We start from the raw sequence: 22,365 nt of genomic DNA, 5'->3' as shown, positions 1-22,365 counted from the left end.
CAGAGGGAGAGGCAGAAGTTATTTGGAAGGTTACTTAGGGAACCTTTCCTTTTACAGAAATGAATGGTGCATTTAACTTTTCCCTTAATCCGAGATTAAAATGATTCTGCCCCAAGTTGTCCTTATCCTTTGACAAAAAAATAAAATTTTTATTTTTGCAGCAGGGACTAAACATAGATCTGAGTGAAAGCAAATTTGTACTTCCATCTGGGGAGTTTAACCCTAAGAACAGAGCATGAAGGCTTTTTGGCAAAGAACAGTTCCTATAATGTGCAAGAGGCAGAGGAAACCATTCAAGTATGTGAATCCCAAGTTATAGAAGCTAAAAATCTTTATGTGCATCCTCAAGTGAAGTGGGAAGCATATACGATGTAGTGTGCAGGATTTTGAGGAGGCAAATTCTTCTCAGTCATCTTTCCAGACAGCAAAGCACTGCTCTCACCTGCAGCTTCTTGTTACAGCTCCTCAGTTACTGAAACCTTGCTCCTTGAAGCCCTTACTTAGCAGAATAGCACGTACAAACTGAGGCTGTGGACAGACACAGAATAACTAACTATTTGGGTAGACCCCTCCAAGGAACAGTGCTGTCAACAGCCTGCTGCTGCATAGCTCAGCACACCACTACATTAAGGCAAAAATGGGTTCCGGTTCCTCCAAAGTTGTTAAGTTGACCTGTTGATTTGTAGTGAAATGACAAAGTGCTTTTTCCTCTCTAGGATTACCTCCTGTTTGTCCCCATGAGATGTCTAACATGAGTTTAAAACATGCTTTCCTTCTCTAGTTTCCATCAAAGATGCACAGTGCATTTCCCCTGCAACAAGCCCCCAATGAATCCTGGATTCACCACTAAGTTGGCTCATATTCTGTTCATGACCAAGGATCCTGGTTTTCCCTGATAAAAGACTGCAAATGCTCCAATAAAAAAAAAAATCACAAATTCTCTTATTTAAAACCCCAAATCCATGATTAAAATGAAAAGCCACCTTATATATAGATATCAGTTGAACAGAATGTTTTCTTGATATATTTACAATTTTAAAGCAATTTGGAAGCCTACCAATACTTCAATTATTGTAATAAAATAAATTCTAAATACTTATAAATGTTGGTATTTGATTTTAGGCTTTTAATCATGGAAAATCAGAGCTCCCCCTGCCCACATCACTCACAGAACTCAGATCCAGGCCCCTCACTCACAAGCCACAGCCCCCTGTTGGTGCTCCTCACTTCCTGCCCACAGCCCCCACAGACCCCTGCAGGTGCCCTCACCACCCCCCCACAGCCTCCCAACTCTGCTGGTGCCCCTGACCCCCCACCCACACCCCCTGCCTCCCCAGCTCTGCCAGAGAGAGCCCCCAGCTGCCAGGGCCATTGGGCCAGGGAGCTGGGTCTGCAGTCCCCCACAGCAGCACTCAGGCCCCAGCTGCCACCCATGGGAGGTGGTGGCTGCTGCAATGGAGTGGAATGGAGTGAAGCATAGAGCCTGGCTCCCCTCCTGGTGCCTTCTACTTACCTGCTGCAGGCTGAGTTGGGGAGTGAGGCCAGCTCCCCACCACTGCACACAGTCCTGGCAGGCCGGGGGGGCCTGTGCCCTCCAGATCTGTGCATGGAGTGGGGGCAGGGGTGGGCATGGGCTGCCCACTGCAGGTTCATCCTCACCACCCTGCTTGTTCTCCTCTGGCACCTCCACAGCTCCCAGTGCTGCAGGGCAGAGTGGGGCCATGCAGGGATCTCCTTGCCACTGAAAGCTCCATGCTGCCCTGGTGAGGCATCCCCTGCCTGTGTAGCAGCAGTGGGGGCAGCAGTGTGGGATTGTGTCATTTGCTGCTGCCTTGTGGGCATGGGGCACGTCAGCAGGGCAGCAGGGAGCTCACAGTGGCAAGAAGCTTCCCTGCATGGCCCCACTCTGCCTGTCATGCTGGGTCACACCCACTGGGCTACAGAAGACCTGGGGGAAGGCAGCAGGGCAGGGAGCCCGACCCCACAGTGGGCAGCCCATACCTGCCCCCACCCTGCACACAGATCTGCGGGACATAGGTCCCCTCTACCTCCCTGGGAGTGCATGCAGTGGTGGGGAGCCAGCCCTATCCTCACCACTTAGATAAGCCACCCACAATCCAGTCCTGCTCCCGCCAGGGCCCTGTGGCCGTACATTACAGCCCTGGGCCCCAAGCCCCAGGCACCCCCTAGCTGGGCAGCAGCCCCAGCCCCAGCCCCAGCCACAGCCCTGCCCAACTTACTACCTCCTTCCCTATGGAGGCCCCAATCCCCACCCCCCACTTATCTGCAGGAGCTGCTCTCCAAGCTGCCTGGTGGCCATGTACATGTATATGGTGACCCCTGCCTGAGCATATCCTGAGTGCCAGCCTGCAGAGAGCTCTTTGCAAAACTGCAAAATCAGTGGGTTTCTCTGTTAAAATGCCTTCCTCGGTTAAAGGGGGAAACCCGTGTTTTTCCATGGGAAATGGAAAGCCTGGATCCCTGTTCATGACTCAAACTAGTACCCAGCTTCGTCTCTTTTTGGCTATATTGGGTATGCAGAGCTCACAGGAATAAAAAACAGTTGTAAATGACCATTTTAAGTGTTGGATGCACACATCCTTGCACTGCTTTAATGAAAATAATTTTGTTAAGCTAGTACAAAGGGCCTATGGATGATCTTATTTTGATCCTGGGGTAGCTTATTTTGGTTTACTTTCCAGTTGTTTCTAAAGTCAAGGTAAATCAAAAGCCTAGTTTCAGCTAAAATAAGCACCAAACAACTTTTTGCAGTGGCTTCATAGTTTCATAGTTGTTAGAGGCTGGAAGGACCCTTACAGATCATTGGGTTCAGCTCCCCTGCACTTGGGCAGGAAAGACTGCTGGAAAGGATGACTCCAGCAAGATGGACAAGACACTTTCTGAAGATTGCCAGGGTGGATGACTGAAACACCTCTGGGGAGTGCCTGTTCCAAACCCTCGGTGCTCGATTTGTAAAGAAGTTTTTTGTTACATCTAGCCTGAAGCGATTCTCATTCAGCTTGTGCCCATTATTCCTTATCAGGCCCTGATGTACGTCCTTGATATACTTATAGGCTGCCACCAAGTCCCCTCTGAGTCTTCTCCAGGCTGAACAGTCCCACGTCTTTCAGCCTCTCCTCATATGACCTGGTCTCCAGGCCTCTAGTCATGCCTCCTTTGGACTCTCTCAGGTTTCTCCACATCCTTCCTCAAGTGCATTGCCAGAACTGGATGCAGTACTCCAGCTGTGGTCTCACCAAGGCTGAGTACAGAGGGAGGATGACATCCTTAGCCTTGCTCGAGATGCCTCGATAGATACATCCAAGTGTTTGATTAGCTCTGCCAGCTATGGCATTACATTGGTGGTTCATGTTCATCTTGTTGTCTATCACAACACCCAGGTCTTGTCAGATGTTTAATTAAACGGGGATAAAAAATATCATACCTTCAGTTGAACTGTGGCAACTCTTGTGTGTCAATAACCCTTAGGATAAATTGTTTGAAAATACAAAAGTGAATTTAGGGCCTAATTCCAATGTTTTAAAGTATTGTTAGTTCATGGGTGCTTAAACTGCTTAGTTTTCAGTGACATTTGGTTTCATAAATGGTCCAAGGCACTTTTGAAAGTAGTACTTAGGGGCAGAACTTTTAAGTTGGTAACAGAGAGCGTGAGGCTTCTGTTACTTTAAGAAGAAAAACTGAAGCTAGAGAAGCCAGGCAATGGGAAACCCTTGCTGCCCAGACTGGGGATAACCCCAGCTAGGTAAAGGGTTACACCTGCTGTTAGTCAGGAGATCTCTGCCCAGGGCAAGTGGGCTCAAGGGAATAAGCAGCTGGAGACCAGCAGCTACCACTGTTTACTGTAGGCCTGCTAGCCCACAATAAGCCAACAGGGTAAAGCCTAACTCAAGTAGTAGGAGGCTGCTTGGGCAGCAGTTTTAAGTCATCATGGCAACCAGGCATTAAGGCCCTGGGGAGGAAACCCTGTGGGTGGTTAGGGATCCACCTGCCTAGAAGGGAGCTGTGCTTCAAGCATATAAGCCCAGAACCTGACCTGACCAAGCATTCTAGTCCTTTAAGTCGCTGGATGAACAGTTCCAGGCCAGGAAGTTTACAGAGGGATGCTAGGCTGACTTTAGAGCCGCTCTAAGGACTGCCGGGTAAATACTGGTGTCTTACAAAGAAGAACAGCCCTGGGTAAGGGGAAGCCTTAATGCAGACAGCGAGCTATTGGTATAATTTGCTACACCTCCAGCAGATTAAATTTGTTACAGCCAGCATGCTCATTCCCACTGTTACAATTTACAACTGGTGATTTAGGTAGGACTGTGAGGGGTGGACTTGGAGGTCCCATAGTGCCCAAGGGGCACATGACTACTTTGAACCCTGCCTGGGGCCAGACTTGAGGCACTGACTGCGCCCAAGGGCCCAGAGCCCTTGTAGGGTGATGACGGACTAGGGAACCCAGCATTGCTTTACAGAGGTGAGAACAAGCCAGGGGCCTGAAGCCCATGGGAGCAGAGAAGCCTGTGAGAGGCAAAGCAAGGTTCAATCCACAGCCCATGAAGAGTGAACTCTGGGGGCCAGGTACTCCATCAGAGGCAAGGGATGGGGACCCCAAGAGACTATGTTGACGTAGGCACCTGTGAGGGGCAAAGTGAGGGTCAGAGACGTATAGTCCATAAAGGTGAACTCTGGATGCCAGGGGTGCAGAGCGAGAGGCAAGGGGTGGAGACCCCAAGAGCCTGGATTAACAGAGCTGGTGCCTAGAAGCCAGGTATACTGGGAAACTGAGAAGGTTAAGTCCCAGCCAGAGAAAAAGGGTGGAGGCTGACAAGGCCAAGGCCTCAACAAAGAGAATGATGGTCCAGTGACATCTGAGAGGTATAGGCATGGCTTAAGGGGCAGTTGTAATTAGCTCTTAAAGCTAACAGGTGCCCTGGGAGAACCAGATGGCATCTAGAGGAACTGGGGCTTACTCGAGGATCCATTAGGCAGCCTCCTTTCCAATCAAACAACTATATCAAAGGCATGGCAGGTGAGGTAAAAAGGGAAGGGCAATTTAGAGCTGGAGCAGGTAAAAGGTTTCATGGTCACTGGGGGTAGTGCAGTCACTCCTGGAGCCCAAACCTGTTACAAAGCTACATAAAGAGTCATACATATAAAATTTTCAAAAGTGCCAGAATACAAAACTCTGGTTGACATCACAATTTAAGCTCTTTTGAAAATGTTATCCATTGTCACACCAATTAGTACATGTGACCTTATGACAGCTAAAATATTTTCTTGAATAAGGCAGTATTTTGCCTCTGTTTATGTATGCATGCACACAGAAACACAGACACAATTCTAACTAAAACATGTACCATCCTTTTGGTTCCCCCCCCCATTTTCCAGGATTTTTCATGTTTATGCACAGGGTAAGAACAGAAATATCTATCCACAGGTGAATGCTTGCCTCTCTCTCTGCACCCCTGCCCTCCAGAGTTCACCTTTATGGGCTGCAGCTCCCTGACCCTCACTTTTACAGTGCAGTGAATATTCAAAAAAGGAAGATTTGTTTTGAGGTGAATGTTGTGGAAGGCTGTAAGGCAATGAGAGGTCATGCAAACTATTGGAAAGCTTTACCGATTTATACATTACAAAACCACTGGATGCCACTGTAACCGTCCATCAGACTGGTCACTAGCAAGCCAGCATGGATTTGGAGAAAAATAAATCAAGCCAAACCAACCTAATAGCCTTCTTGGGCAAAGCAATTTGTTGAGTAGATGAAGGGAATCTAGTAGACATAGTGTACTTGGATCTCAGTAAGGTTTTTCAGGGTCCCCCATGACTAACATAAGGGTTAACTAGGCTATATAGGCAGTCAGTCTGAGTGGATTGCACAAGATCAGGGGTTTACTGGAGCTGAAGCTAAGGTCAAGATGAGGGTCAGTCTTAGTGCAAGATATAAAGCCAAAGGTTGAGATGAGGTAGTGGTCAGGGCAAGCAGTTGCTCCAGGCCAGGAGGTCCAAGACAATAATAAGAATGTCCAAGTCACAAGTTCAAAGCAGAGTCAGGTTAGGAGTTCCAAGTAGGACAGAGGCACAATAAAGCAGACGGTTACCCAAAAAGCTCTCTGTTGTCTGGCACGAGCCTAAATAGTCAGTGTGGGTGGGGTCTGTAATGAGGCCAGACCAGGACCCTGGACCCAGCCAATCCCAATCAGGAGATCAAAGCAAGTCATCCCTGGATAGGTGCCACCTCCTAGCCCAGAGCTGCCTCCTTTTCCCAGTTGGGTTGAGTGAAGTATTCAGGGCAGCCAGTCCCCTGAAGCCACAGGAAGCAGGTCCCACTTCCTCCAGCTCTTAAAAGCTGGGCCCTGCCTGCAGTTTCCTGATCTGGGCAAAGATGAAAATTCTTGTTCCTGACCTTTCATGTGCTTCCTTGCTGATCTTCTGGTTCTGACTCCAACTCTTGCTTCTGATACTGATTCTCTGCTCTCAATTCTGGTTCAAACTTTGGCTCTGGCTTTTGGCTTCTGATCCTGTTTAACTCATGGCTTATCCTATCTCCAGCTACAGCTTCTTGCCCCAGCCTGTTCTGACTTTGGCTGTGGCTCCCAACTCCAGTTCTGATGCCAGACCCCCTCTGTACCACCCCCTCCCTGGGAAACTAATCTGGACTGTACCTGTTTTGGGTCTCTAACCACTAGACAAGACCACCCATGTCCTGGTTTTCTAACAGTGTCTCTTCTTGAATGATGACTCAGCCTGATTCCTTGATTACCTCCAGCTGGAGACTAGGACTGAATCTGTCCCAGCTGGGCTGGACTCATTATAACTATGAAATGCCGGCTTGATAAAATTACTACGATGTGGATAGACAATTGGCTCAATAACTGTAAGCACATGGTAAATTATAAATAAATCAATGTCATGATGGCAGGAGGTTTTGAGTGAGGTTCCACAGGGGTCTGTTCTTGGTCCAGTATAATTTAAAATATTCATTAATGATCTGGATGCTGGAATAGAGAGCTTCCTGATGCAATTTGCAGATGACCTGAAACTGTGAAAGACTGCAAAACTTTGAAGGATAGAGATAAAACACATAGGAATCTTGATGGATGGTAAAGCTGAGCTAGGGGCAGCAGGATGAAGTTCAACACAGAGGATTGGACAAACAACTAGGGAGAAGTATAAGAGTATTGCTTGGGCATGCAGGGATGAAATCAGGAAGGGCAAAGTGCAAATGGAGTTGCAGCTAGCAACGGATGTGAAGGGTAGCAAAAAGGGTTTCTACAAATATGTCAGCAACAAGAGAAAGATCAGGGAATATGTGGATCCTGAAAGAGAGAAGCAACCTAGTGACACATTATGTGGAAATGGCTGTAATATTCAATGCCTTTTTTTAACTCAGTCTCCACATTCTGTCCCAAACTACTACACCTAGCAGCACAACTGGGGGAGGAGGTGAGCAGCCAATAGTGAAAGAACAGGTTATGGACTGTTTAGAAAAGCTGGATGTGTACAAGTCCATGGGACTCAACACACAGCACATGAGTGTGCTGACGGAGTTGGCTAATGTGATTGCAGAGCTGCTGGGCATTATCTCTAAAAACTCATGGTGATTGGGAGAGGTTCTAGATGATTGGAAAAATGTAAATATAATGCCTATCTTTAATGAAGGAAAGAAGGATGATCCAGGGAACTACAGACCACTCAGCCCCACCTTGGTCCATGGAAAAATTACGGAGCAGGTCTGCAAGGAATACATTTCTAAGTACTTGGAGAATGTGATCAGGAACAATCAGCATGGATTCACCAAAGGCAAATCATGCCTGACCAACCAGATTACTTTCTATGATGAGATGATTGGCTTAGTGGATATTGGGAGAGCAGTGGACATGATATAACCTTGACTTTAGCAAAGCTTTTGATATGGTTTTCCACAACATTCTCACAAGTAAGCTAAGAAAGTATGGGTGAGATGAATGGTAAATAGAAAATTGGCCTGATTTTTGAGCTCAAAGGGTTATAATCAAAGGCTCAGTGTCTAGTTGGCAGCCAGTATTAAGTGGAGTGCCCCAGGGGTTGGTCCTGGGGCCGATTTTGTTCAATGTCTTCATCAGTGATCTAGAAGAGATGGAGTGCACCCTCAGCAAGTTTACGGATGACACCACGCTGAGTGCAGTTGTAGATATGCTGGAGGGTAAAGCTAAGATTCAGAGAGATCTAGACAAATTGGAGGATTGAACCAAACAAAATCTCATGAGATTCAGTAAAGACAAGTGCAGTCCTGTACTTAGGACAGAAAAATCCTACATACTGGTACAGGCTGGTGACTTACTAGCTAAGCAGCAGCTGTAATTAAAAAGACATGGGGGTTACAGTGGACAATAAGCCGAACAGGAGTTAACAACGTGCCCTTTTTGCCAAAAATGCTAACAGCATACTGGCCTGCATTGGTAGGTGTGTTGCCAACAGATTAAGGGAAGTGATTATTACCCTCTATTCAGCACTGGTGAAGCCACATGTAGAGTACTGTGTCCAACTTTGGGCCCTCCACTACAGAAAGGATGTGGACAAATTGGAGAGAGTCCAGCAATGGCAATGAAAATAGAGGGCTGGAGCACACGACTTATGAGGAAAGGCTAAGGGAACTAGGCTTATTTAGTCTAGAGAAGAGGAGACTGAGAGGGGATTTGATAGCAGCATTCAACTACCTGAGGGGGATTCAAAAAAGGATGGACCTAGACGGTTCTCAGTGGTGGCAGATGACAGAACAAGGAGCAATGGTCTCAAGTTGCAGCAAGGGAAGTTTAGGTTAGATCTTAGGAAAAGCTCTTTCACTAGGATGGCAGTAACACACTAAAACAGGTTACCCAGAGCAGTTATGCAATTTCCATTCCTGCAGGTTTTTAAGACCCAGGTAGACAAAACCTTGGCTGGGGTGATGTGGTTGTATGATCCTGCTTTGAGCAGGGGGTTGGACTTACTGACCTTCTGAGGTCTCTTCCAACCCTAATTTTCTGTGATTCTATGGTTGTAGGGTACTACAGCTATGAAAGGACAAGAATCAAAAGAACAAATATAGAATGGGAGATACGCAATGGCAGATGGATGCCATTGCACCTTCCTTCAGCTGTGTGCTACACGTACAGGGAGCTCTCTAGCTGGCTAGTGTAGGCTCCTGCCAAAGCCACAGTTTTTACTCAGTTCCAGAGCCGAGGGAGTGAATGCCAGTGCCATACATTGCCCCTTTTCTTCTGTCCCCAAATTCAGCAGGGAGAAGGGGGTGGGGAATAATTGGCGGCTCATGCTTTTCAGGTTAGTCTATAATCATTTTGGGTAACTGATTGGCCATTTTTCTGCCTGAGAACATTGATAAGGCTTCCACTGTTTTCTCCCCTTACTGGATTTTTATCCAGATCCCCTGGCTCATTCTTATTTCTTGGCTTTTCTTTCCATTTCCAAGTGAATCTAGTTTAAACCCCTCCACAGCAAGATAGCAAGCCTGTTTATGAATATACTTATCTCCCTCTTCATCAAATGGATACCAGTATTTCTTTTCCCCTGTAATACCACCCAATGGTCAAAGCAGACAAAACTCTGCTGGTGACACCATCATATTGATCTCCAGGTTGTCTGATACTACCTAGGCCCTTTCCCCTTGACCAGAAGGCAGTAGGTCAAATCAGGCGGGTCAACTAAGTCTTCTGCCCTAGGTGCTGCTTTTGGGGGTGGGGAGGGAAGAAGTCAGAGAATGACAGCTGCTGCTGCAGATGTTTAATTGCAGCAGCTGTCCTGTTATGCCTTTGGTAGAATAATCTATTACATCTCCATCACAAAGGCACCCAGAGCCATGTAGTTACTTTTGATCTTCCCTGGCAGTGCTCACACTGATGAGCAGCATAGGATAGTAGTCAGAGAGCTAGATGAGTCCAAGTAACCTTTCTGTGACACATTAGATGTGGGCTCCTGACAGGAAGCGAACCTCCTAAGCCAACAGGTCAAACTGGCAGCTGCCCTGCAAGATGGTTTTGCCATACACCACCACTCATTTTTTCATCTTGGTGCCAGTGGTCTTAATCCTTCCACTCTGTGGAGTACATAGCTTGGCCTCCCCTGCTACTAGAGTAGGCTTCTTCTTGTCTGAAGCCACAACTTTGTACTACAGATTTAGAAGACAAGTGCTTTCTACTGCCAGAGGTGGCAAGCTGCTAGTTTTAAATTTCCTGAATATCTGTCTTGTGTTTTGTGTTTTCCAATGCCTTATCTGGCTGTCCCTCTTCCATGATGCTGGAGGTCTTTGTGCATTCAGTCAGAGACCTCATGCTTATACCACTTTTGGACCTGGCCACCACAACTTGCAGCTCCCTTACCTGATCCTTGAGAGATTCAACCAGGAAGTACCTCTCACTGCAAGCACTCTTCTACCTGGCTGTCTTTGCAAAGCCAGACTATGACCTGGGTGGAAGCCTTGATGGTCAGTGGCCATGCCTGATTAGAGTTCACACAGGTACAGGCAGAGGACATGGCAATGGTTTTGGCACTGTGATGTCTTCTAGCCATCCTGTTGATTCACCTGCTAGTTCCTTGTTTCCTTTTTTCCTGGATGCCTTTGTGCCCTGCAAGATGGAGTCACCAACCATCACCACCTCCTAGCAAATTTCTTCTTCCTCCTTTGCCTACTTTCATTCAACAAGCTTACAATGAAAAAAAGGTAAGAAAGTGGCTGAGCAACTCCTCCACTGAACTCCCCACACAAATTCCCTATTTACTGGCCTGTTTGCTGGTCATGGTTTCACCAGCTCCTGTGTCCTCTACAAATTTCCAAAGTTTTCAATCTCATCCTCCAAATCAATAAAGAAGATATTAAACAGTACTGGATCCAGGACTGACCCCTAGAAAACACCACTCAGTATCTCCTCCCAATTAGATATTGGGCTCTTGATGACTGCTTCTTAAGCATGATGATCCAACCAGTTATATATCCAACATACAGTACATTCTTCCAGACTGCATTTCCTCGGCTCACTACTAAGAACAGCATGAGCCCAGATACATTCCTCTGCACTTCTATAGTTCTCCTATAGGCTCCCCCTGTGTTTCACTTGGAGCAGCTAACGGGTTAAAATTATATCTTGCCTAGTTTGTGGCAGGGTTTTAAAGAGTTTGAGTAAATGCATGCTCAAAACGCCACCTTTATTTCCTGGCATGGACAAGTTTAAAGACAGAATCCAGTTTCCAGACTCCAATTCTTTTCTGTAGGTTAATCGCTAGACTATAATTCTTCTGCAGAAAAAGGAAAAGGAGCATTCACATGGTCTGCCTCTCATGTAGCAGCACATGTCCATTGTGACAACCACAGGCTTGTCCTAAATCGTCTCTACGTGCTCTCAACATGATTCTCCTTGGACCTGTTCATTGGCACTGGAAGTTCATGGTGGTAGCATGCTACCCCAGCCTCTCTCCTGAACTGTACAAGTCCACACTGCTGCCCCCACTGCTGCTGGGCAGGCAGGGGGTGCTTCACCATGGTGGTATGACTGGCACAGGGGTCCTGGCAGCAGTGACAGTGGCACTGAGCCTCCCTGGTCTGCTCTGCCCTCCCTTGCTGGGTCCCACCCACTGGGCTGCAGAGGCAGCCAGGCTGCAGCCCCATGCCCACAGTGGGCACACAAATCTGGGTGAGCACATGGACCTCGATGACAGTCCTCCCCCCACCCCAGATTAAGCTGCCCATGGCTCTGTCCTGCTCCCTCAGCTGGGACCCATGGCCATGCATTCCCACCCTGGTCCTGGGCCCAGGGTCCTGCCCTGACTGGGCAGTGCCCCCAGCCACCAACCCTGCTCCACTCCTTTCCTTACTCTGGCTCCTGCCATCTCAAACTCCTCTCCTGCCCCTCCCCCTGTATCAGCTATGCCCCCCCATAGGTAACTGCAGGCACCTGGGGGAGCTGTTCCACTGCTGCCTGGCTACATTGCTGGCCATGAGCATTTGTGTGTGCGCATGCGCGCGCACACACACACACACACACACACATACACACACACACACACACACACACACGGTGCCCCCTGAGTCCTGCTTCTCCAAGCCCCAAACAGCCCCTTCCAGGCTGGAACTCTGCCAGGCTGCAAGGGGAAACCTGCAGTTTCCTGTGTTTTTTCTCCTTTAAAGAAGAAAACACACACTTTTTCACAACAAATGGAAAACTCAGATCACTAATAATTGTGCTTCACAATTAGCATCCTATTAAGACAATACGGCTGTTCCAAATTCTCTCAGAGATCCTCTTTCAAGCACTTATAGAATGAAGCACATTTTTACTGCATCGGTTATTTTATCTTTTTAGTATGAGAGCTTAAGATTTTGCAGCCTCACCGAATACACTGTTTGCTTTGGTCCAGAACCTGGACCAGTATGACTCCTGATGCCTCATTTAAAGGAGGTGATGTACAACCTTTCCCCCTCTATGCGACATTGGTCAGACTGCAGTTGGAGTACTGTGTCCAGTTCTGGGTGCTGCACTTCAGGAGGGATGTGGACAACATGGAGAGGGTCCAGAGGAGGGCCATCTCGCATGATTAGGGGGCAGCAGGGCAGGCCCTACGAGGAGAGGCTAAGGGGCCTGAACCTGTTCAGCCTCCACAAGAGAAGGCTGAGAGGCGATGGCCGCCTATAAACTTGCAAAGGGGGACCAGCAGGCAATGGAAGAGTCCCTGTTCCCCCCAGCACTACGGGGGGTAACAAGGAACAATGGCCATAAGTTGACAGAGTAGATTCAGGCTAGACATCAGGAGGTGCTACTTCACTGTCAGGGCAGCCAGGAGCTGGAACCAACTTCCAAGGGAAGTGGTGCTTGTCTCTACCCTGGGGGTCTTCAAAAGGAGGCTAGACAGCCACCTAGCTGGGGTCATTTGACCCCCAGCATCCTTTCCTGCCCATGGCAGTGGGCCGGACTGGATGATCTGTTTAGGTCCCTTCCGACCCTACCAACTATGAAACTACCAATTTTAGATATACAATTCTCTGGTTTCCTTTAAAAAACAGCACTTCACTCAAATAACTTGGCCAGCAACTGCCCCATTTCCAACATTCCTTCTTAGGACAAAATAACAAAGACAACTGAGACCAAATCCTAACATCTGACCTCTGCTGATGGCCTAAGCCATTTGCAACTGATTTTCAGACTAGAGACAGCAGTAAGAATCACAGAATCACTGAAAATTAGGTTTGGAAGGGACCTCAGGGATCATCTAGTCCAACCCCCTGCTCAAAGCAGGAACATCCTCAACTATATCATCCTGATGCTTGTAGGAAAAAGAAAATAATTGAGGCATGGTGGCTGGGAAAATCATCCTCATCCATAATTCAAGGCACCTGCTTTCCAACAGATGAGGTACTGGGCAGTTTTAAAGCCTATCCAGACTGCCTCTGTGCCATGCCTGGGATTGCCATGGAGAAAATTGCCCCACACATTTTACATAGGCCAATGCCATAGAGAAGCTCTGAGTATACACCACAAACAACCTCTACAAAAACAGCCCAAAAGCAGCAGTGGGGCATGCACTCTTGGTCACTCTAGGCTGGAATTGGTATATGGTGAGTGGGAGCAAATGGGCTGCTTGCAGAAATCTTGGCTATAGCAGATTAATCTTCTTGGACTGATGGTTGGTCCTAGGATTTCATAGACATTAGGGGCTGGAAGGGACCTTGTGAGATCATCAAGTCCAGCCCCCCTGCCATAGGCAGGAAGTCTGCTGGGGTCAAATGATTCAAGCAAAGATATGCATCCAAATGCCTTTTGAATGCACCACCTCTGGGGGGAGTCTGTTTCAGACCCTGGACACTCAGCCTGTAAAGGAATTTTTCCTTATGTTCAGTCTAAATTGGCCAGAAGTTTGTGGTCATTAGACTTTGTTATTCCTTGGGAAGAACTGGTGAACAACTGTTCTCCCAGATCTTGGTGCATCCCCCTTATATACTTATAGGCTGCCACTAAGTCCCCCCTGAGCCTTCTCTTCTCCAGACTGAAAAGTCCCATGTCCCTCATCCTCTCCTTGTAACGCTTGCTCTCTTGGCCTTTCATCATGTGCGTGGCTCTCCTTTGGACTCTCTCAAGCTTATCCATATCCTTCCTGTAGTGGGAGGCCCAAAACTGGACTCAGTACTCTAGCCACAGCCTCACTAAGGCTGAGTAGAGCAGGAGGAGGATGTCTCTGGTTTTGCTTGAGATACATTGGTGGAGGCATGCCAGAGTTTGGTTTTCTTTGTCAGCTATGGCATTGCATTTGTGGCTCATGTTCATCTTGTGGTCAATCAAGACCCCAAGCCTGTAAGTATGATGCTGGTTCTTCCTCCTAAGGTGGAGTACCCTGCACTTCTCTGCATTAAATGCCATCAGGTTTTGGTTCTCCCACCTTGCAAACCTGTCCAGGTCAGCCTATCCTCCAGCGTGACCGCCTTCCTCCATAGTTAGTGTCATCTGTGAACCTTGCTAGTCCACATCTGGTGCCTGAAGCCAGATCATTTATGAAGATGTTGAAGAGTATTGGCCCAGGCACCGAGCCCTGAGGGACACCACTGGTCACCCTGCACCAGTTGAGTTTATTTGCTCCCATCAGCTAATACTCTTTGGGTCTAACCTTGGAGCCAGTTCCCCAGCCATCAGACTATGAGATGGTTGAGGCTGCGGTTCTCCAGTTTAGCCATGAGGATATCATCAGAGACCAAGTCAAAAGCCTTCTTGAAATCCAGATATATGACATCATCCTCGTCTCTCTTGTCCAGGCAATGCATCACCTGGTCAATGAAGCCATGTTGTCTAGCACTCAGAAAGTTGCCTTCTGTTTGTCTACTGCTAATGGAACCCTTGATAATCTTCTCCAGGATTTCTAGGGATGAATGTCAGACTGATTGGTCTGTAATTCCCTGGGTCTTTCCTCCTTCCTTACTTGAAGATTGGGACCACATTGGCTCTTTTCCAGTCCTCTGGTACTTCTCCCAAGTACCATGAGTTCTCAAATATCTTTGCCACAGGGTGTGCTATGATGTCCACCAGCTCCTTCAAGACTCTTGGGTGCATTCTGTCTGGGCCCACAGACTTGTGGATGTCAAGCTTCTCAAGGTGTTCCCTTTCTTGATCTATGTCAGTTGGAGGCCCATCTCCCACCCTCCGGATGTTTTGCATCCTATCTGACAGGATGACCCTTTGGGAAAGGTGGAAGACTGACACAAAGTAATCGTTTAGGCAACTGGCCTTTTCGTGTGCGTCACATATCAGCTGCCCCATTTTATTTAGCAGGGTTCCAAAGTTGCCTTTGTTTTTCCTCTCATTTACCACATTTGAAAAAGGTCTTTTTGTTGTCCTTAAAGCCTGTGGCAAGCCTGAATTTGGTTTCTGCCTTGGCTTTTCTGATCCGATCTCTACAGGTGCAGGCTAGTGTTGTGTAGTCCTCCTTGGGAATGACTCCCGTTTTCCATCTGGTATAGGCTTCCCTTTTTAGTTTCAGGAGGCCCAAAAGTTCTGTGTTGAGGCAAAGGGGCTTCCCAACCCACTAACAGCATTTCCTACAGGATGGAATGGACTTTCCTTGCACTTCGAGGATTGCGGTCTTAAGGAACAACCATCCCTCATGGAGTCCCCTTTCCAAGGGGCCAAAGTCTGTTAGTACCTGGCTGACCAGTCTCCTGAGTTTCTGAAAGCCAGCCTTCCCAAAGTTGAGGATTTCTGTTTTGCTGAGACATTTGCCCACCCTGTATTGGACAGAGAAAGTGATCAGTTCATGGTCACTGTCACTGAGCTTTCCCTCGATCCTCAGGTCACTCACCAAATCATCCCCTTTAGCCAGACCCAGATCCAGCAGTGCCTCTCCCCTAGTCGGCCTGCAGATCTCTTCCATTAGGTAGAGAGCCAACTAAGGGAGAGGCATTGCTGGATCTAGGAGCATATTTATCCCATTTTTCCAGGAAATTCCTCTCGCCTTACATTCACATACAGGGAAATGTCATTAAATACATTTCCTATCATCAAACTGCTGCCAAAAGCAGCACGTGCTCAGCAATGGAAACCAGCTTTGAAACTGAGTAAATGCAGTCAATGCTGAGCATGACTAAAAACACACATGACCCATATAGGGCAAACATCCTGATGGGAACTTTTTTTTGTGGCCATTAAAAAAAGGGCAAATGTTCCCTCTGCAGGGAACTAGCACCAGGTCTGGAGGTACTACAATATCAGGCTGGCCCTGGGTCGGCCAGAGCCAGCCCTAACACCCTCTCTTTGGTGCCAAAAATGTTACATTTGAACTTAGCCAAAAAGGCCAAGATGCTGAAGGGAACTATTTATTATTATTACAAAACAACTAAAAGAAACTACATTAACACAAAATTTGGCAACATCCACTACAATACCTTGTTTTTACTGCACCTATTTTCACCATTAACACACTAATCTGTCCTGCAATTCCCCCAACCCAGGAAGAAGCAACAACTTTACTCCATCCTACTATCCTTTTCAAGGAACACTGCCATTCTTCTTTCCTCCATCTCTTCTCTGTCTTCTGCTTTCCCATCTCGTCTGCATCTTTATCAGCTCATAAATTGCTAGCTCTTTCTTATGAAACCCTGACCAACAGTAGGTTTCTCCCCTTCCATATTGCTACTGTCTCACAAAGTAGTATGGTTCTCTGTCTGTTTCTCTCCAGTCCTTTGCACACTAACCCATACAGCACCATTTTATATGTTAAGTCACAGTTCATATCAATTGCCCTCAGAAAACGATGCACTCCCTCGCATACCCCTTGCACAAAAGGGCAGTCCTAAAATACATGCAGTACATATTCTTCAGCCCCATATCCCTCTCTCAGGCATGCCACCAGTCTTACTAAATCCCATGTATGCTGAATGCCTACACAGGAAGAATATTCCATATCATCATCCATATGATAGCCATATATTCACCTTTCAGTCTGTTATCTGTCATTTTCATTTGTCTTTCTGTCAGATCCCCACTATTGTTATCTTTCTTTCTATCATATTAATCACCTTCCTACGGTCTTTCAAGTACTCTAATCCCAATCCCTCAAGTTTGTTTACCCTTTCAGAACACAGGTGTCGATCTTTGCATAGTGGGCTGGTGGCTGCCACACCCACAATTTTTTTCAGTCTCCCCTATGCATGCGCCATCTTCTTAACACTCTTCCTGCCAGGTAACAGCAGAAGCATACAGTCTTCCCCACCCCTTCTATGTCTCTTTATGGAACAGATTTATAAAGTAAGTATATACAAAGCTCCCCAAATCTGACATTCCCCAACCTCCTTATTCCTTAGATTTGTATAGCTCCTTTCTCTTCTACCCCCTCCCCCCACCCCCAAATGCACCCACAGATGCCTTTGTACCCTCCTTATCTTTCACCATGATAGTGGAGACACCACTCCTATATAAAGGATGATTGACAAGAATACCAATTTCACTGCAGTCACTTTACCCTTGAAAGATAGCATTTTACCACTCCATGATCCCAAAATCTGTCTCATTCTTATCTCCAACTTATCCCATGCCTTTGTTACTTTGGCATTCATTGGGATTCCCAAGATCTTCATTACACCCTCTATCATACGCAGCCTGAACTTCTGTAAATTCTCCCAATTCCCCACACTCATCAACGTACTTTTCATCTTATTTAATTTTGCCCCGGCACTTCACCATAGTCCTCAGTATGCTTCATTAACCCCTCAATTGATACACCATCCTGTGTCACTATGTTCACATCACCCATGTATAATGAACATTTAACTTCTCCTCCTCCTGGTATCTTCACACAACTTACCAACTTATCATGAATTCGGTGCCAATGGCTCCATCATGCGCACAAAAAAATATGGGGATAACAGGCATCCCTGGCTTACCCATATTTGTATGCAGAATGCTTTGCTCAAGTCACCATGTACCAGTACTCAACTTCCTGCTTTACTGTTATAGCACTTTGAGCCATTCAATCATCTTTGATGGAAACCCCATCCTCTTCAATACTGGAAACATGAAATCATGTTCAACACTATCATAAGTTTTTTCCAGGTCTAACTTAATTATTACCATGTGTGGCAAAGTGGGGGCTCCCTGACCAGCCACAGTGCTAGTCTCCCTACTGCCTCTGGGCACGATGCCCACCTTTCTCTCTTGCCATGCCTTGTTGTTCAAGAATTAAGGTCTTAATCAGGCAGGAGGATGCCCTTCCAACACCCATTCTCCTGGGCCTATGTATGCATCTCCAACCACCCCTATACTGCATCCCAAACCTTGCAGATGTTCCTGACAGCTGTGTTTGGCTCCAGCCTGAGGCCAGGCTCAACTCATCCCATTGTTGGGCCTCTCACTTTACACCCTATCACAGGTCACATTCATACCACCTCCCTCTCACTGAGCCCTCTCCCACACAGTGGTAAGGCCTCTCCCACTCAGTGGCAGCGACCTTTCATGCAGTCTCTCTCATACTGCTCTTTTGCAGGGCCACTGCCATACTGCCCCTACATTTGCCAAGGCCACACTCACCCTGCCCTCAGCCAAAGGGTCCTGGGGCTTGCTTCCCTGAACTCCCTGGCCAGCAAATGCAGTGTCTTGGGCCTCTCCCACAACCCTCATCCAAGCAGGCGTTGGGTGGTTTGCAGAACACTGGAGTGACTCTGCCTCTGGTCCCTGGCCAGGTTGCTCACCCTGCTGCTCTTAATTAGGGACTCCTGACATGCCCCGTTGTTTACTTGCAGCACTTCCTCAGCCACCCCACCCAAATGGCCTCAGACCCCTGAAGGCTTACCTGGACCTAACTCAGCCTACCCTTAAGCCCCCTGCTCAGTGGGGCCCCCTCTGCATCCTTTCCTCACGGCATCATCTCAGGCCCCCTGTTTGCAGGGCCTCACTATTCACCCCTCTCTCTAAGCCTCCCAACTACCACTTTGGTGCAGGCTGTTAGGTGCCCCACTGCACCCTGCTGTACACCTCTGCCTCCACTAAGGCACATACTCTGCCCACTATGCTGAGGCCTGAGGTCAAACACACACCCTGCGGGCTCAAGTTCCACTCACCAGTGTCCTTGGCCCACCATATTCACTTTCCAGAGTCTTGCACCCCACATGGGATCAGGTGGCCGCAGCCATGCCTGGCCCCACTCTCCAGGGCCTGGCCCCCTACTGCCTCTGATGTCAAATTTACTCCAACCCCTGCCCCTGCCCCTGCCCCACTCCCTCCCTCACTGCAAGGGTCTCAATCTGCCCACCCCTCCATGCCTTCTCCCCATGAAAGGGTTACCTTTGAGGGGCGGGGGTGGATGCAAGCATGCACACACACTCAACACCCCCCCCCCAGTAATATTTTCTCCCTCCACCTATGGTCACATCTAAGATCTCCCTCTTTCCAATCCATAGCCCATTTGATGTTAATAGAAAATCAGTCCTTGACAACTGTCTCCCACTCAGTTTCATCCTCGTAATCATCTTCTCACCATCCCATACATCATTTAAACCTCCTTCTTTTATTATATTAATCAGTACTTCGATGAGCTATCTAGCTCTCCCTCCCCTGTATCACTTCTCCTATCCCCCTGCTTGACAATGCAATTGAAACCCCCCACCAGAATTTTCTGTCTAACTCCACCTACATATACCTCTAATGTCTTAAACAGAGCATCCTTCCTTTTCTTTCAGCTGGCAAACATATATTAAAAATATCTAATAACATCTTTTCAAACTCTACCATCTGTTGCAATATCCCTTCCATGATCACTTGCACTTGCTGCACTTCCAGCTCCTCACTCATGAGCAAAATCACAACTCCAGCTGCCTACCATGATGTTCCCCATGCCAATCAAAGTGTTTATCATCCCTCTCCCATAGGATTCTACACTCCTGCAAACATATTATGTCCATTTTTACCCCACTCAATACTGGCATAATCTTATCCCATCTCTTCCTTGATAATACAGTTCTGATATAGATGCAATACACAAAGTCATGCTTGTTCATTTAAATTTCACCTCTCTACTACTTTATAAGTCTTCTATTCTGCTGCTTGATGACATTGGCTCTAATTCTCCTCTTCTTCACATCCCCATAGTTTTTGCCAGTTGCTTTCTTGAGTTAACATTTAAGAAAGGTTCCCCTTTCCCCTCTCCTGAACCTTTTCACTTCCCTCCCCAACTTTCTCTTCTCCATTAGACCCAGACCATATATGCTCCAATAAAGTCAACCTGTCTCCCTCCACCTTTCTCTCTTTGTCCATCTTCTTCTTCCTTAGCTTCATAGCATGCGATTCCTTTCTTTTCCCAATCTGACTCTTCTTCTTCTCTTGCTGTATCCTCACTCCTCCTTCTTCCTGTAGCATTCTTTCCTCTTGCCCGTCTCTCTCCTCTGTCTCAAACTTGATTCCACTTATCTTTCCTTCTTTACCCTCCTCTGTTGCCAGCTTCACCACTGCTTACTAAAACCTCACTCTTTTCCTCCCCAGCTCTTCCTTCTTGTGGTGTCTCTTTCACTGCCGTGTATTCTGATTCGACATCATCTTCTTCACCACTTTCCCTTTCCTGTCTCTGCTGCTTCTCTGTAGATCTGGTTTTATTTGAGAAGGACTACAGGCATCAGCGCTGTGTCACTGTTTTTGACAAATAGCACACTTCAGTATTTCTTGGCATTCTGCTGCCCTGTATTCTTTCCCTTCCTCTTCACATCTGTAGCATATTCTATACCAGCAGTATGCAGCCAGGTTCCCTTCCTGCCCACACTTGCTACAGAGATTAGGCTGTCAGATTGCTACAGAGATTATGTATTGTAAACCCTTAATGTGGCCCTACTTTGATTGCTGGCAATAAATGCATTATCCCACCAGGACTCTTCTCATCCACCCTCATTACCACCAAAGCTCTCCACAATCCTGTCCATATGCCATATTTATTACGTGTGTTATCAACATACATAACTTTCTGTACAAAATTCTCCAGCCACTTCTCTGTGCAGATTCAAATAATTATTGGCATTTCTCTCGTCTTTTCTCTCACTACAGAACTTATCTCCTTAAGTTCTTCTTTCTCACCTACTGCTACATATGTTTTCCAAAACTCCCGATAATTTTCTTAGCTCCATATGAAATTTCCCAAGACTTCTTGTTAGAAAAGGCAACCAAGTTATTCAAATTTTCTGCTTTAACATCCAAAACTTCAAACAATATTTTTTTCTATAAATCCATATTTATTTATTGTCTAACTTTTCTTTTCTTCTTCCCCTGTTACTACCGCTTTTAGGCTCAGGTGTAGATTACCTACCAGTCCATCTCTCACTTCTTCCCATCTTCTTCCTCTATGTAGATCTGGTTTATACTTCCCAATAATCTTCCCCTTCCCTTCAATCACTGTTTCATTCCTCATTTTTCCCTCCTGACTACCTCTCCTTCTTCACTTTCTACCAACTAAACTGCTTCCCTCATTCCTTTTTTCAATAAAGCTTTCTCCAAAACTGTTGCCACTCTCCACTCCCAGACCAGGCTCTGAGAGTTCCACCTTTTCCATCTTAGTGCTTCATCACTATCCACCCCAGGGCTTCTGGCATCAGTCCAGATAGTATACAAGGCCAACCGAGCCATTACACTTTGTCTTAGCCAAAGATGGGTGAGAAGCCATGCTACTGATGAGAACACACAAAAATGATAGATTATTACAACCCATATGAATAAGCTATATGGTAGTGCCCATAGCATTTAGTTCCCCTCAGGGCTGACTGTCTTTCAAGTCATGGTGAGCCACTACATTGACTACATTTGGCATCACTCCCACAGCTGAGCTCTGCCAAGGAATCCTGTTTTTAACTAGTCTTAAATATCTGGCAAACAACAAATGGGATGCCAAACAGCTTACCCAGAATCCCTCTGCAATCCCCTCTCTCAGCCTGTCACATATGATAAGCCTGGCCCTGCCATCCAGGAGGTGGAGCCAGACCAAGCTTCCCTGTGCCTCATCTGCATATAATTTTTTTTGAGGATTCCATGCCTCATGACAAGAACACCTGGTTCCAGTCATTAGTGGAAGGCTAATTAGCATATGGATCCTTTGTTGGGGGTATCTGGGGTACACACACATACTGAGTAGTGCTGATCTGTGGGGTCATCATGATTTGAATTGCTGTGGTCTCTGCTGGGCCCAGCTCAATGAATTATATGGTAAATTATGAGCCTTTTAGCTTTGGACTAATGTCATGCATAATTGTGTAGTCAACCACAAGGACCTGCGCAAAATCACAAGGACCTGAACTGGCTCATAGCCATGGACAGGGCAAGTTGAGGAGACCCAGCTGCCCCTAGCCCAATGGCCATGGAGCCACTGAGACAATCA

At 47.0% G+C, this 22,365-nt stretch overlaps 1 protein-coding gene across 11 annotated transcripts in view; it reads right to left on the bottom strand.

Annotated features, from left to right (window-relative positions):
- The window catches only part of TBX15 (T-box transcription factor 15), a 252,746-nt gene that overhangs the window by 91,286 nt on the left and 139,095 nt on the right, over nucleotides 1-22,365 (bottom strand). Inside the window, exon 9 of one of the 11 annotated variants that reach the window (XM_090053658.1) lies at nucleotides 15,626-15,748. The exons of the other annotated variants lie outside the window; for them this stretch is intronic. Coding sequence (XP_089909784.1) covers nucleotides 15,660-15,748 — 89 coding nt within the window. The 3' untranslated portion in view covers nucleotides 15,626-15,659. Of the gene's footprint in view, nucleotides 1-15,625; nucleotides 15,749-22,365 lie in introns of those variants that run through there. 11 annotated transcript variants of the gene reach the window in all.

This window comes from Crocodylus siamensis, chromosome 1 (genome assembly GCF_052110815.1).
Source record: "Crocodylus siamensis isolate JL-2025a chromosome 1, ASM5211081v1, whole genome shotgun sequence".
NCBI classification, from domain to species: Eukaryota; Metazoa; Chordata; order Crocodylia; family Crocodylidae; genus Crocodylus; species Crocodylus siamensis.
This window is presented reverse-complemented; position numbering and strand designations above follow the sequence as displayed.